The following is a 16,247-nucleotide window of genomic DNA, read 5'->3' as shown; positions in this document are numbered from 1 at the left end:
TAATTAATCATCATTATATTTGATATTTACATTTCTATTTATTTTATTTTTTCTTCATATATATGTATTCCTTTTATCGGGACATCTTTGTCTTCACAATATATATATATATATATATTAATTAAAAAAAATTCAATATATACATAAATTAATTAATGAAAGAAAAAATTATTAATCACAATGCATTTTCATAGTATATATGTTGAACATGTAATAAGAAAGAAGTGTTTAAAATATGTGTACTTATAATGTAATATCATGTTATATATATATATATATATATATATATATATATATATATATAATAATGTAATATTGTGATTTCTATATAAATTTTATGAAAAGTTTAAAGATGTGTTTTCTAAGTTTCCTCTATGTGATATTGTTAGGAGATTTATTAATTTACATTAGTGCCATTATCTTTTGAATTAGATATTTGTTAACACAAAATTACCTAAAGTAAAACTATTATAAGGTAACCGATAGAATTGGTACCGAACGGAATATTTAAAATATCTAAAATATCTAAAATATGTAAATATTTATTTATAAGAGGATTAATATGTATATAATAATGTAGAATGCACTAGAGATATGATATATGATATGTTATAAATGATGGTCTTTATGATATATGATATGTTACTAGTGATGGCCTTGGTTGTATATTAGGAAAGGTAAAGGTATTCTTCACCATTAGTCATGTATTGTCTCTTCAATATGCTTAATTATTTATTAATTATTAATAGTATATTATGTTCACAACATTGAATAGTCATATATTATCTATTCAATATGCTTAATTATTTATTAATTATAAATAGTATATTATGTTTATAACATTGTCTTCTCTTTTACAAAAACTGTCTTCAAAGCTCATTGATACAATGCTTGATATATTTTTCAGTTTCATAATGTCTTATTGTTTTTCTGAATTCTAGAATTTGACATCTTCAAACAGACAAGACCATATGAAAGTGTTGTATAAAATTGTCGTACTATAAGATAATCTAACTATTCAAAATTAATCTTTTGTGGAATCTTGAGGTTACTAAAAACTTGGGTTAAATTGTTATCATTTTTACTCTTTAGAACATAAGTCGTGTATTTCTTGTTAGAGTGATAAAGATATGCAAATTAATATTTATTTATATGATTTGATTAGCCATAAAAACTTCTGTGTTTTGATTTCTTTGGATCTTATTTGTGATAATTTCTTGATTTACTTGAGTATCAAATCTCCTCCATCTACTAAAGTCACTTGAGGTGTGAGCTTTGATGGATTAGTTGTTTGTGATAATTCCTCGATTTACTTAAAGTATCAGTGTCCTCCATCTACTGAAGTCACTTGAGGTATCAAATCTCCTCCATCTATTGAGGTATGAGTCTCCTCCCTCTACTGAAATCACTTGAGGTATCAAATCCCCTCCATCTATTACTCTCCTCCCTCTACTGAAATCACTTGAGGTATCAAATCCCCTCCATCTATTGAAGTCACTTGAGGTGCAAGGTTTGATGGATTAGCTTCACCCGTGGAAATCATTTGGTCCATGTCAGCAAGTATATCATGAACTCAATGTACTACCCCGAGCATGCAATTCAAAATTGGACTCCATTGGTAGTTTGGAATGTTCAACCAAAACGACATCAAATCAAATATGCGCACCTAGCTTGACTTTGACCCTTTTGTTTTGAAGGTCTGGGACTGGATGGATCATTTTAAATTAGATTTTTTCTTTGGTCCGTGTGCTTTTTTGCGATGGAATCCAGCGGCAATAGAATTGGTGACAGACGGTGGAGAGGGTCAACTGCGGCAGACAGATGATTGAGGTTGGACGGTGGCGGCTGCTGATTTTCTTACATGTTTATATATATATGTTATATATATATATACCACCTCCCTAGCACTTTGAATACCTACATCTATCCGTCAACGTCAAAGAGAGAATCCAAATGAGGGTGTGGTGGTGTGAGGGCAGCGTGAGGAGAGAAGTTACAAAAATTGACTGAAAATCCACCAGACACACACGCGCACGAGCCCCTCTACGAGGGGTACCCATGATGAATAAGAATAGCGAAGAACAGAGCACCAGAGTATATATATATATGATCTATCCAGTGTTGTCTGTAAATTACTCTCTCAGCGTTTTCTGCTCTTATTGATTTCAGGAGGACAGGTAGGTGGGGGAGCTTAATTCAATCTAGTGCTTTGCCTCTTAACATTTTCCCCTTTTCTGTCTTGCTGAGAGCAGCCATGATTGAGGTACAGTCAGCTCCCGCCATGGCACGGCCCACTGAGAACGAGAATCGCCAACATGATCCGGTAGTATTGAATGAGGGGGGCAAAGACTTTCTGTATCGGTCAAAGCTTCCGGATATAGATATTCCTGACCATCTTCCATTGCACTCTTATTGTTTCGAAAAGTTGGATGAGTTGAGAGAGAAGCCATGTCTGATACAGGGGTCGAACGGGAAGATTTACAGCTATGGCGAAGTGGAATTGATATCTCGCAAGGTGGCCTCGGGTTTGGCCAAACTGGGATTCAAAAAAGGGGACGTGGTCATGCTGCTGCTGCCCAATTGCCCCGAATTCGTGTTTGTTTTCCTAGGGGCGTCCATGGCGGGTGCCATTGCCACCACGGCGAACCCCTTTTACACGGCATCCGACATTGCCAAACAGTCGGGTGCGTCGGGCACTCGGCTGATCGTCACATACGCTGCCTGCGTTGAAAAGTTGACGGACCTCATGGAAAACCATGGGATCCAAGTGATCACCATCGATACCCCTCCCGAGGGCTGCGAGAGCATCTCGCTCTTGTTGGAGGGCGACGAAAGCGAGTACTGCCCCGACGTCCAGCAAGACGACACGGTTGCGCTGCTCTATTCGTCGGGCACGACGGGGCTCCCCAAAGGTGTGATGTTGACACACAAGGGGTTCGTCTCCAGCCTCGCCCAACAGGTGGATGGTGAAAATCCCAACGTGTATTTGCATTGTGAGGACGTGGTGCTGTGCGTGCTCCCTCTGTTTCATATCTTCTCGCTGAATTCTGTGCTGCTCTGCTCGCTCAGGGCCGGGTCTGCTATTCTGCTCATGCACAAGTTCGAGATCGGGACCCTGCTGCATCTGGTGCAGAGGTTCAAGGTCACGGTGGCGCCTGTGGTGCCTCCCATAGTTCTTGCCTTTTCCAAGAACACGCTGGTGGAAGGCTACGATCTGTCGTCCATTCGGATTGTGATGTCCGGCGCTGCGCCTCTCGGGAAGGAGATGGAGGATGCATTGAGGCTACGACTTCCCAAAGCCACTCTTGGTCAGGTGGGCTTCCATGCCTCTGTATATTTTGTGTATATGTTCTGCCCCCATCGTATTTAAAAAAAATCATTTTCTCCAATTACACATCATATTTTAAAATTGAAGTAAAGTTAGTAACATGGAAATAATAAATTAATTGTCAATATAGACATATATTTTTGTTCTAATTCTCTTCTGTGGTATTGATTTTGGGATTTTTGTTCTAATTCTACACTGTGGTATTGATTTTGGGCAGGGATACGGTATGACAGAGGCAGGACCTGGCTATCAATGTGTCTGGCCTTCGCTAAGGAGCCCTTTCCGATGAAGTCCGGATCGTGTGGAACAGTTGTTAGGAATGCCCAAATGAAGACCGTTCACCCGGAGACGGGCGCGTCTCTTCCGTACAACGAACCGGGAGAAATTTGCATTAGAGGGCCCCAAATTATGAAAGGTAACAGTCAATATATACCTTCCTCTATTTTTGGTTGGTTTTACAGTAGTTTGTGACCTGGCACGCTTTAAAATCGTAGGTAGCATGGCTAATTTCTTCCCAGAGGTGTCAAATTCGTCAAGAGGGCTAAAAATAGCTGGAATATCTGGTCAATCTGATAGTAGGAGTGCCGAAATAATCCAAAAAATCTTTAGAGCATTCAAAAATTTTAAAGTTTGACGGTTATAATCAAAATTTTAACAAAAAATCTAATATTTTTGGAACAAATTTAACTTTGGATTCCAATACCATTTAAAAAATTACATCCTAATCTATAGTATCTCAAATTTGTGAGAGAAAACTTGGCAGGAAAGAGTGAGAGGTCACTTATCTGGGATATTTAAGGTTTAAATGTTATTGGTTTTTGTTATCTCCCGGATTCAATCGAATTGTGCCACTGTATTGAGCTTTGAGTTTTTTTCTCAGGGTATCTGAACGATGCTGAGTCTACAGCCAGAACTGTCGATGAAGATGGGTGGCTGCATACCGGGGATATTGGTTATATTGATGACGATGACGAAGTTTTCATCGTTGACAGAGTGAAAGAGATTATCAAATATAAGGGCTTTCAGGTTTGGATTCTTTGGGTTGACCTTTGATTGTAGATTGAAAAAAATAGATATTAACAAAGTCAAACAGTTTGACTTTATCTCTAATATTCTGAAATCTGCAATTCAAAATCTAAAATATTTTATATAAGAGTATTCTGAAATCTGCCATCCAAAATCCAAAATATTTTATATATTTATATACTAACCATATGAATTCTATTTTTAATCCGCCATTCATTGTTGATCTACAGGTACCTCCTGCTGAATTAGAAGACATTCTCATAACCCATCCATCTGTCGCAGATGCAGCAGTTATACCGTGAGTCTCTGATCTGAATGAATCTCATACATTTTAATTCCAACTAAACCTTTTGCAAACAATGTAACTCTTTTTTTTTACTTTGTGAGCAGTCAAAAGGATGAAGTAGCAGGAGAGGTTCCAGTAGCCTTTGTGGTGAGAACAAATGGATTTGATCTCACAGAAGATGAAATCAAGCAATTTGTGGCTAAACAGGTAAATTGTTTTTTTATTAAAATAAATTAATTTATTGGAAGTGAAAATTGCTCATCTTTATTTTGTAGAATTTAGACTATTCCGGAATATCTAAATTGCATGTTCTCAACTATTCCAGAAATATATTTTTATAGTTATAGAAGTGAAGTGAACCATCAAATTTTCTAGATATTCTAAAATCTAGAATCAAATAATATTATACTGTGTGTAAATATCTAAATATATGGTCAAATTTTGAACAGGTGGTGTTCTACAAGAAGCTGCACAAGGTCTATTTCATCCACGCAATTCCCAAGTCTCCTGCTGGAAAAATACTGCGAAAGGATTTGAGGGCGAAGCTCTCTGCCCCCACGTCCACCGTTGAAATCAAAGCATGATATTCTTTTCTCTAATCGATTTTATCACTTCAACAAGAATTTGTGGGCATGCCATAGACGCATGAGGGCGGCCAATAACAATAATGTCACCGCTTTCTGGGCTTCTTTCTGGAGATATATTTATGGATTCCTGCTTCTATGTGAGGGAGCCATCATTATTAAGAGTAATTAGGAAGCCATTGAATAGCCTGCCATATTTTTGATTCACATCGCTTCTTCCAGTTACTTGTAACCTTCTCCACCTCTATCGGGTTTGGTTGTAAATTTAATTGGTATTGGATGCTCACACCTGCAAGGTAGTGGTAAAGGTTACCAAAGTGGAATTTCAAGCAAAGCTATGTTTACATCATATTAGCTATATTGAGGATATTTCTAGAAATTATAGCTCCCATTCACCAATACATAAACGCATCTTATACCTCATTGTTAAAATAATAAATGTTTCATTTTCACATTGTAGAATTTTTACTACTATAAATGTGGTGTCACCTTCCATGAACTCCCAACCATGAAACAAGGAGCCACTTACCACCCATTAATATTCTAACTTTTAAGAGACAATTTCATTATGATCCTAGCTCAGATGGTCTTCCAAGGGGGCCCATAATTAATAAAAACACAACACAAGTGTGTTAAGCTTAAAAATATCTCAGTCATAAAATTTATTTTCACCATTCCAATGTTATACTCCCACGAAGCCAGGAACCTATGACATTTTCTGAATGCCCCGGTGTGTATACAACATGGCACACCATTGCATGGTTTTTTATTTAAAAATAGTGGTGCACTAGGTGAAAATTCAACACTGGTGCATATACTACTCGATCGCACCGAACAAAGGTTAAATTTTAAAAAATGTTGGTCATAAAATTCATTTTCACCATTTCAGTGCTATTCTCCTACAAAGCACTGATGCTATTCCTATTTTGAAATGCCCCAATGCGTAAATAATGTGTTGCACTGCGGTAGCGTTTTTAATTTAAAAAATCGTGACAGTGAGATGCTATCGAGTAGTATACGCACCAATGCTCCAGAGTTACTTAGCGCACCGTTATGTTGTATTTTTTAAATTTAACCCTCGAACGGTGCACCATTGTCTACTAAGCAATAGGACGTACATTTCTATTAATGGCACCGATGCTTATTATATGAGAAGCGCACTGATATTTTTTAAATTAAAAACCTTAATACGGTGCACCATGCTTTTACGCACTGTGGCTTTCGTAGAAAGGGAAAGCACTGGTGCTTTATGTGAGTATATAACCCAAATGGTGACAATAATTTTTATGACCGGCCATAGTTTCTTTAAATTTAACCCTTGCCTAGTGCTATCAAATAGTATACGCGCCGATGCGCCTCATATACATAGTGAACCGTTGTTTTTATTTGGATAAAAAATAACCCTACAATGGTGCACCATTTTCTGTTAAGCATGGGGCCTTCACTTCAATTAATGTCATCGGTGCGTATAATATAAGTTGTGCACCACTATTTTTAAATTAAAAACCCCACAACGACGTACCATATTTTTTATGCATCGGGGCATTCATGTACGAGTTTAGCACCGGGTCATCGTGAGAGTATAGCACCAAACTGCGAAAAATGAAATTTACGACCTGCATTTTTATAAATTTAACCCTTTTACTGTGATATCGACTAGTATATGCACCAATGTGCATTATGTACTTAATGCATCGTTATTTTTTGTTTTTATAAAAAATAACTCTGCCACAGTGCACCATATGCTATTAAGCGTCGATGCATATAGTTATAGTAACACACTGGTGCGTAAGTGTATTATAGACGCACCGTTAAAAAACATCTTCTAAAACATTTGCCCGCTCAACTTTGGCAGTGACCTCCACTAAAAATAGATTTTTGGGCTATTTTTATAGGGGTTTCCACAAAAACCTCTACTAGAGTGTCTTTTCCTTGTAGTGATCGCTTTATATACATCCTTGTGCTTGTGCCTTTTCAATTTCAGAACTTTCAACCTCTCTCCTAGTCGCAGTCTCCAGGCATAGTCCTGTTAGTCTCCTTCTAGGTTTTTCTCATCTTTAGAGACCCACCCTCTCTCTCATCTTTTAGAACCTTTCCATCCATGTTGTGCTTCCCCTTTTTCGAACTGATGTCCATTTCTTCTCGCCACTTTCTCCTTCACTCTAGGTCCTTCAATGTTGGCATTTGCCTTGGATTCAAATCATTATTCCTTTGTTAGCACTCCCTTAAAATCTTTCGTTTCCCTTCTCAGTGACATAGACAATGGCAATCATCGTTTGTCACTCTTGCCATGTTGAGCCTCATCCCTATGCACTCACGATGTGGTGTTCCCCTTAGCTTGGAATTCCTTTTTTTTCTCACTTGTTGTTCAATTTTTTAATATCCTTTGACACCTCTGGGCCATGCCTCATCAACTCACTCTGGTTCACAAGGGTGTCACCTACTACCAAGAGTGAGCCCACATTGGTAGTACACGTATGCATTATCATATAAAGGAAGCCACCTCTCACTTCCATGACCTCACACCGAGCCCCATTCAAGAAGAGTTAACCTATGATGAGGGAAAAGCCTCCTCCCATTGGCTTCACCTTTCAGATATAGAGGTTCTTGTTGAGATCAAAAGCTGGATACCGAACACTAGGCACACTCGCAGCCAATTTAATGAATATATGCACATATTTGGTCTCTATTGGCACATGAAGTTCCTCCTAGAACATCATGCATATATCCTCCATTTCCTTAAGCATCTACATCGTTACATGAAGGACTTAGATCGATAGATGGAACACATTGAAAAACATATCAACATCCATCCCTTGGCAAAAGGCACCACCTGAGACAAAAAATAACCCATCCAAGTTGCTATCATGGACTCTAATCCTTATGTCTAGTTTATATCATGACATTGATATATTGGTCATTTGTTCCTGCTGTTTATTTACACAGCCGATTAGGCTAACCTCTTAGTTTTTGTATGGTAAACTTTGTTTCTCCTAGCACTCAGTTACCTCTTACCTCTCTATGGAGTCAATTTTGGATTTTCTCTGGTATCCCCAATGAGAAACTGACTTAGACTTTACAATTTTATCTTTTAATCTCCATTTTTTAAGGAAAAAATTTTTACCTCACAACTATTTTTTATGAAACAACTTTCTTCAATTGACCTATAAAAGCATTTAAAAGTAACATTTTAACTATACTTAAATATATAATATGTTTTCCATGGGGCGTTGAATTGATGGTGAATGGGTGTTTTGCTGTGGCACTCCATGCGAAAAAGTCACCGATTCGAATCCCCCATGGGCATTTACCTCACTATATATATTTTAATGTTAATTATTTTTTTATAAAATAAATAAAATCAATTTTTAAATAATAAAATTTAAAAAATTGAAACAATTTCCATAACACACACACACACACACATTTATATTATAATCGTAGCTTAACTGTTACATGTTTTGGAGGTTTTTTTGGAGATATTGTTTGATGAAATTTGCCAAGAATCTGATAGAAATTTGTTGGAATCACCAACTTGTTCTATGATCTCTACATAATCTTAGTACTCTAAAGGTTTTTGAAGACCCTTAATGCATTTATGCCTTTAAAAATAAATTTTAAACAACAAAAATACGAGATCTCACAAAAACATGTTTCACTAAATTTTGACCAAAAACTCTAAAATGTATAATAATTAGACAACACCGTAATAAAAACATTATAAATGCTAAAGAAATATATTTCCCCTTTGAAAAAGGAAAATCCTTATTGAAAATGTTACTTTAAAATAAGGATAAAAACAATAATTAAAAATACCACCTTTAAAGGCAAGAAATTATAGAGGGTTCTCGAGCATTTCTAATATAAAGTCATTTTGAAGTCACTTGGCTTCATTTTGATTTCACTAGGAGATTTTTTTTACTTGAGAGATGTCTCAAAATTATGGGATTATGTTTATCAAATTATTTGAAATAATTTTGATCTAACAAAGTCTTTTTCAATTTCCTTTCAATCAAGGTCAAAATCTATTCGATTCCCCTTTATTTATTTCTCTTTTTTCATATGTTATTAGTCCTTTCCCCTTAGGGGCTGGGGACTATAGTAATTGACTTTTCAAAACAAATGAATTAGTTCACCATAAAAACAGATTAAGTCCTTTTTCATTTTAACCAAACTTTGCTTTATATTAGTGAACCCCCTTTTATTTTTTTAAAAATCATCGAAATCATTTTCTTCATTTTAACCAAACAATGAAATCATGTTCTTATTTGGCAAAAGTTAGGTTAAATATATTTAATGAAGATAGTTTGACTAATGTTAGATTTTACTTAGCATTAATTCCAAAATATTGTATGTTTGGGAACTATGGCTTAGAAAGTGAAAGTATGATCCTTTGGTAAACACGGACCACATGTCTAACATGTCTACCATATATGTCAAGATGATGTGTCGATGCTCGGACACGTGTCTAACATTTCTACTATATTTGTCAAGACTATTGCATGGCCCGATGTTTTGTTGCTTAAATGTTTCTTCTTGTGTTTTGTTTGAATGTTTCTTCTTATGGATGAACACCTTCCAGGCCTATTGGTGAGGTCTATACGTGAAAGTTCACTTTAGCTACTATTTCTCAGAATTTCACCACAAGAGCCTCCCCTTCTTCTTGAAAGACTCTAGCCTCAATGTTTCTTGCACACACGTGAAGATATATGTAATATTGCTCACCTTAATGCTTAGTAATTGCACACACCTAAAGATATCTGTAATATTTCTCATGAAGCTATTTGTAATACTACTCCTAGCTTGCTAAAGGTCTTCGTAAGCCTACTCCTTGCTTGAAAGGCATTAAATAGTCCATACTCATGTAATCTAAATGACCGCATGTATTTTACTCGTCCATACTCATGAAACCTAACTTCTATGGCTTCATGGAATGTTCTTTTTACAATGATTCAGAAGATGCATCGAATGACCGCTTGTAGTTTACCTGTCCATACTCATGGAACCTAACTTCTAAGGGTCTCATGGAATGTTCTTTTGACAGTGATTTGGAAGATGCATTGAATGATAGGGTGTAGCTTATGCGTTCATACCCACAAAACCTGACTTTTAAGGGTTTCATGGAATGTTCTTTTGACAGATATTCGTAAGATTCATTGAATAATTGGTAAGACAAGACCATAGTTATGAGAACCAACTACCACATAAACAATTTATTAAGTTTCCACCTTTGCCTCTACCACTGATAGCTACAAGTCTTGTGCGTATACTACTGGTGCTCCTTGTTAAGTTGCTTTCTTTGTTAATGCTACTAGCTTGGGTGTTGGTATTGATTGCTTTGTTAATGCTGCTAGTTTAAGTGTTGGTCTTGCTTGATTTGATGTTGGTCCAACTAGATTTTTCGACGAATATACTATGGGTTCTTATAGTCACAAATTCTAAATGTTTCCCAAAATCTCACAAGTTTTCCACTATTTCTCTGGAACCGATTCTTTCTGTCAGTCTACAAAATAATTAGATGTGACATGAATATATTTCGTTGGATTAATTGGAGGTTTTCATCCTAGTTTGTACACCCCACATAATATTCCACAAAGATTGTGCAAACATGCTTGAGGGATCTCAAAGTTTTTAGCCATGGTTGGCACCCAGCCGAGCAGGAGGAAATCAAAAATTAGGCACTGGGAAGAGAACCAAGAAAGTTGCTTATTTCTCCTCTCATAAATCATTCCATCAACTGTTTAAACAACCCCAATGTCCCCTGCATATTCTCTTGTCGAATCTATTCTATATGCTCTTGCCATATCTATTCCATATTTCTCATATGAATAGTGAATAGTTATCAGCATGTCAAATTGTGGTATATATGCATGTCAGATGTCCTAAATAAGAGATACATGGTCATAATATGGGTCATCTTTAATGTAGTAATTATATTTTAATTAAATTAATATATTTCCTTACCTTTTAATTGTGACAATTATCCGGCCATGCTCCCTGCCAGATATTCAATTTCATATTCATGCATTACACGGGTCTCTCATGACCACATTTTGGATAGTCAAAAGGAGTAAGTGTCAAAATATTTGAATATATTTTCTAAGAGAAACTACATTCTCTAATGATTTACATTTGTGCATATTACATAGAACTTTTTACCTGTTATCAACTTTATCATGGTCGCAATTCTGTGTAATTTGTACCTGCCATCAACTCTATCACGGCCACAATTCTTTGGTAATGTTTGTTATTAATTAGCTAGAATTGATATTTGTCTATTTCATCAGATTAACATCACTCATGTAGCAATTTTTTACCGTTGTCCTTATCTAGATCTATCATGGACAATTGTTTTTCTTATTGAGTTTGTACATAGTCCAGAGTCTAAGCCATCTATTTTTCGCTATGTTAAAGATTTTCTTGTGGTATGAATGTTCAATTATTTTTAATTGTCAATAAAACTAATGAAAACTACAAGGTTGCAAACATTGTACCACTAACATCGCATCTTTCTAGGTTCCCACATACTTAACTTCTTCTTAGATTGACATGCTATTATTAAAAATTCACTAAGCCAGAATTGTAACATCCCTCTCAAAATTTTTTTTAACAGATCTAACACATTTATTGTTCTAATTAACATAATATTTCAACAAAAACAAGAACACATAAGGGATCTGGAAATTTTGCCACTTTATTTAATTAATTACTAAAAATAATACATGCCAAAATAATTAATATAGGAAAACCACTACCCATTGCATGCAAGGTTGCTTGTCAAATGAGAAATAAAGAAACTGAAGCACAATTGCAGACCCTGGATTGATCCATCAGGAAAATTACTCCCATGGGGTTTTCGTCTTCAGGATCAAAGTAGAACTAGAATTGTCAAGTTCTCAACAAAGACAAAATAGATAGATAACTCTCGGATGATCAAAATGACTAGCTCATATCCCCTTTAATAGGCTTGATGGACTCTCTAGAAATCTTATTTTATTATTTTCCCTCGAAAAATGAAGGAAAATACCATGTGCAGGTCCCATGGGAAAATACCATGGGTAGATTTTGTCCAATTTGACCATATCAAGAAAAGGGAATATTACAAATCCTCCTGCCGAAATATTTATCCTCAAGCAATCCACTTCTACCCACAACAAAATCATTTGTATACTGATACTAGGACCCCAAACAATCCTTCGGTCAATCATGCCCTCAATAAATTCACCTGGATCCCAATTCCATCTAAGTCCTGGGACCTTTGGGTTATGATGCCATCTCAGCCTTCCAAAACTTTATTAATTAATTTGTGATTTCCAAATATTAATTTGAAATATGATATTAATGTAAAACATGGTAATGGCAAACTTAACCTACATATTTTAATATAAAATATAACATACATATTTTAATATAAAACATAATAATGATAATCTCCTGAAATTAACATAAAACTTGAATTTTGTATAGATTAAAAATCATTAAAAAAGATGTAAAAAAATTCAATAGGGAGAAAATTTCATTGACCTACATTAGTGACATACCAAATTGGTAACCTTAAGAGTGTTGATCATATCATTTTTAAATAATTATAAAATATGTTTATAGGTATCTTTCAATATATTATGTTAATATTAATATAAAAAACTTTCAAAACTTTCAGGAGAGAGAATTCTTTGACTGGTTTATCAGTAGATCCGAGGGAGAGAGAGGGGCATCCATAGGGTTATTATTCAGTACCATTGCTGACTCTTGATCCTGCCCTCGGGGACCTACCCACCCATGAATATCTAGTTGAGACGTTTGGTGGAGGAACGGGCTGACAGATACATGCTTAGGGATGACATGGTTTATTGCCTAAGTAGCATAGGTTCCACTCCTGTGCTCACACATGGAGAGTTGATTGTGAGGGAACTACATGATTCAATTATGGCAAGATAGTCTGAGGTGTCACAGGAGCCTGAGGGACAGTGGATGGTAGACTTTGTCTACAAGAGGGAACCTAGACTCCGAGCAATATCCAGGTGTATTGTTAGGAATTAGGATAGTGATTTTCAATACATGATCTCACGAGAGTGATATCTCTGTAGGGATTGGGTTGTATCATCGAGAGTATGCTCTTGGAAATCATGGAATGGCCTACCTATTAGGAAAACTTCAAAAGGATTAGGGCATAGTGCCACATTATCATGATCCCATACTCATTAATGGTATGCAGGGACTTCTGGTACTTATACCAAGCAGGATAGTGAGTGGAGAAAGGGGAGCTTCATGTTGGATAAGATGGCTTCATATCCCGGTATCGAGGGACTCTTTCATGTCAGGACAATGCAGAGGTCAGGGAGGATTCAGTGGCACATCAGGGACCCTATCACATTTTATAGTGACGGTGGGGAGCAACAACTAGAGAGGATGCTTGTTCATGCATTGCTCGAGGACAACCAATTTTTGGTAGGGAGGACTGTAATATCCTTTCCAATAAAAATTCGTTAAGTGTCTTTCTCAATTTTTTTAAATTATGGATGGGGAAAATTTTGGATACAAACCTAGGAAGAGCGAGTGGACATTAATTAATTTAATGTTGTGTTGTAATGGAGGCCCCAAACATTAGACAAAGGGAATATTAATCACATAATGGGATACGGGGACCACCCCATGATGAAATACACACCCCTTGATGGAGAAATTCGAATGGCTAAGGAGGGAGATCGAATTTCTTGGTGAAGGGGCCCACGTGCAGGAAGAGAGAAACAATTATAAATAAGAGGAAGGCAACATCATTCAACACTTTTTTGATCATTTGAAATTTCACACTTTGTTGCTCAAGTTGTTTAGCTCAGTCATAGATGTTGTTTAGCACCGAAGGTTTCCAATGGGAAATCTCACCCTCTTCTTCGACGTACCATGAGTTCCACCCTACAAAGGGAAATTCTACTCATTTTTGGAGTTGGAAGGAAGATAACGCAGACAACACGAATTATTAGTTAAATGCGATGCAGTTCAAGAAGCCACACAATTATTGGAGGAGAGAAGAGCCATAGTGATGGGTTGTATTGTTGTTGGGGCACTCTTTGATCAAATTTCTGGCATAGGAGGGAGATTTACATGGACATAAATCATCACCCAACAACCATTTGAATTCCTGGAGGAGGGCCTATGTTATTTTGTCCATGGACTACGCAGTCCTTTGTTGAGGCAACTTGTGGGGTGGCTTGCAAAGGTGTTTGAGGAGTTGGGGCTATTTAGAGTTAGATTGGAGGGGATTGTGGGGGATTTTCCAGCATTTTGGTGGAGCAGAAAACACAACATCTATTGGAGGTTACATTTTTTGCTTGTGGAGGAGGACCAAGCATTTGGGGTCAATTTTGGAGCGTCAAAACTAGAACAATCCCTTTATGGGTTTTTCTATGTTTATGAAAAGGATCTCAGAAATAATTAGGTAGAATTTTTTGGGAAAATGTGAGGGGTCAAATAGGGATCCCAACTCAGCAAATAGCTACAGGAGCTAGAGGAAATTGGGCTGAAATTTCGAGGTCAACATTTGGCCAATTCCTTTATGGGTTTTTGTGCGTTATTGGTGGAAAACCTGGGCTAATTTCTTGGAATTTTCTGAGCGCTAGAGGAGGCCCTAGTAGCCATTTCTTACAACCAACATTGCATATTTCAGAGGGACAACGTAGAGCTTGGTTGGGGACAACCACACTTATGTTTGAGCAGTTGATTTCATCACTTGGCATTGTTAGCTTGCCTTGAGAAAGCCCAAGTGCATGCATGTTATAGCATTATTTAGCACTCCTGTAGTCATGATGCTTTTATATGGCCTCGGGCAACCCTTTTCCATTTAGACTTGATCATATATTTAAAAAACAAATTTTTAAATTCCATATGCAAATTTTCCCTTATAAAAGCGTGTGTACATGTAGGTACCATAAATACCATGTTGCACTGTGGTAGGGTTTTTAATTTAAAAAAATGTGGCAGTCTGATACTATCGAGTAGTATTTGCACCAATGCTCCAAAGTTACTTAGCGCACCGTTATTTTTTAGTTTTTAAAATATAACCCTCAAACAATGCACCATTGTCTATTAAGCACCAAGACATACATTTCTATTAATGGCACCGATACTTATTATATGAGTAGTGCACTGATATTTTTTAAATCAAAGACCTTGCCATGGCACACCATGCTTTTATGCATTGCTGCTTTGATAAAAATGGAAAGCCCTGGTGCTTTATGTGAGTATATAACCCAAATGGTGACAATAAATTTTATGATCGACCATATTTTTTTGAAATTTAAACCTTATCTAGTGCTATCAAATAGTATACACGCTAGTGCTCATACACGTAGTGTACCATTGTTTTTATTTGGATAAAAAATAACCCTGCAATGGTGCACCATTTTCTATTAAGCATTGGGGCCTTCACTTCAATTAACGACGTTGGTGTGTATAATATAAGTTGTGCACCACTATTTTTAAATTAAAAACCCCACAATGATGCACCATATTGTTTATGCATCGAGGTATTCATATCTAGTGCTATCAAATAGTATATGCACCGGTGTGCCTCATACACGTAGTGAACTGTTGTTTTTATTTCGATAAAAAATAACCCTGCAATGGTGCACCATTTCTATTAAGCACTGGTGCCTTCACTTCAATTAATGACGTTGGTGCATATAACATAAGTTGTGCACCGCTATTTTTAAATTAAAAACCCCACAATGATGCACCATATTGTTTATGCATCGAGGTATTCATATACAGGTTTAGCACCGGGTTATCGTGAGTATAGCACCCAACTAGGAAAAATGAATTTTATGACCAACATTTTTATAAATATAACGCTTTTTCAGTGATATTGAGTAGTATACGCACCAATGTGCATTATGTACTTAATGCACCATTATTTTTTTTTATTTTTATAAAAAATAACTCTGCCACGGTGCACCATATGCTAGTAAGCATTGGTGCAAATAATTATAGTAACACATTGATGTGTTAGTGGATTATAGACACACCA

General features: G+C 36.3%; 1 protein-coding gene across 1 annotated transcript; it reads left to right on the top strand.

Moving 5' to 3' along the window:
- The first annotated feature begins 2,086 nt into the window (after positions 1–2,086).
- LOC149250667 (4-coumarate--CoA ligase-like) lies at positions 2,087–5,510 on the top strand. Its single transcript, XM_089459171.1, is given in 7 exon segments — positions 2,087–3,313; positions 3,546–3,570; positions 3,573–3,743; positions 4,209–4,354; positions 4,585–4,652; positions 4,745–4,847; positions 5,090–5,510. Coding segments are annotated over 7 exon segments (1,707 nt in total). The 5' UTR covers positions 2,087–2,254; the 3' UTR covers positions 5,225–5,510.
- Positions 5,511–16,247: the final 10,737 nt, after the last annotated feature.

Source organism: Pinus tabuliformis, chromosome 7 (assembly GCF_031772625.1).
Source record: "Pinus tabuliformis cultivar Carrire ecotype Pingquan chromosome 7, CPIR1, whole genome shotgun sequence".
Classification (NCBI taxonomy): domain Eukaryota; kingdom Viridiplantae; phylum Streptophyta; class Pinopsida; order Pinales; family Pinaceae; genus Pinus; species Pinus tabuliformis.
Note: the sequence above shows the minus strand (reverse complement) of the source record. Positions and strands in the feature narration are given on the sequence as shown.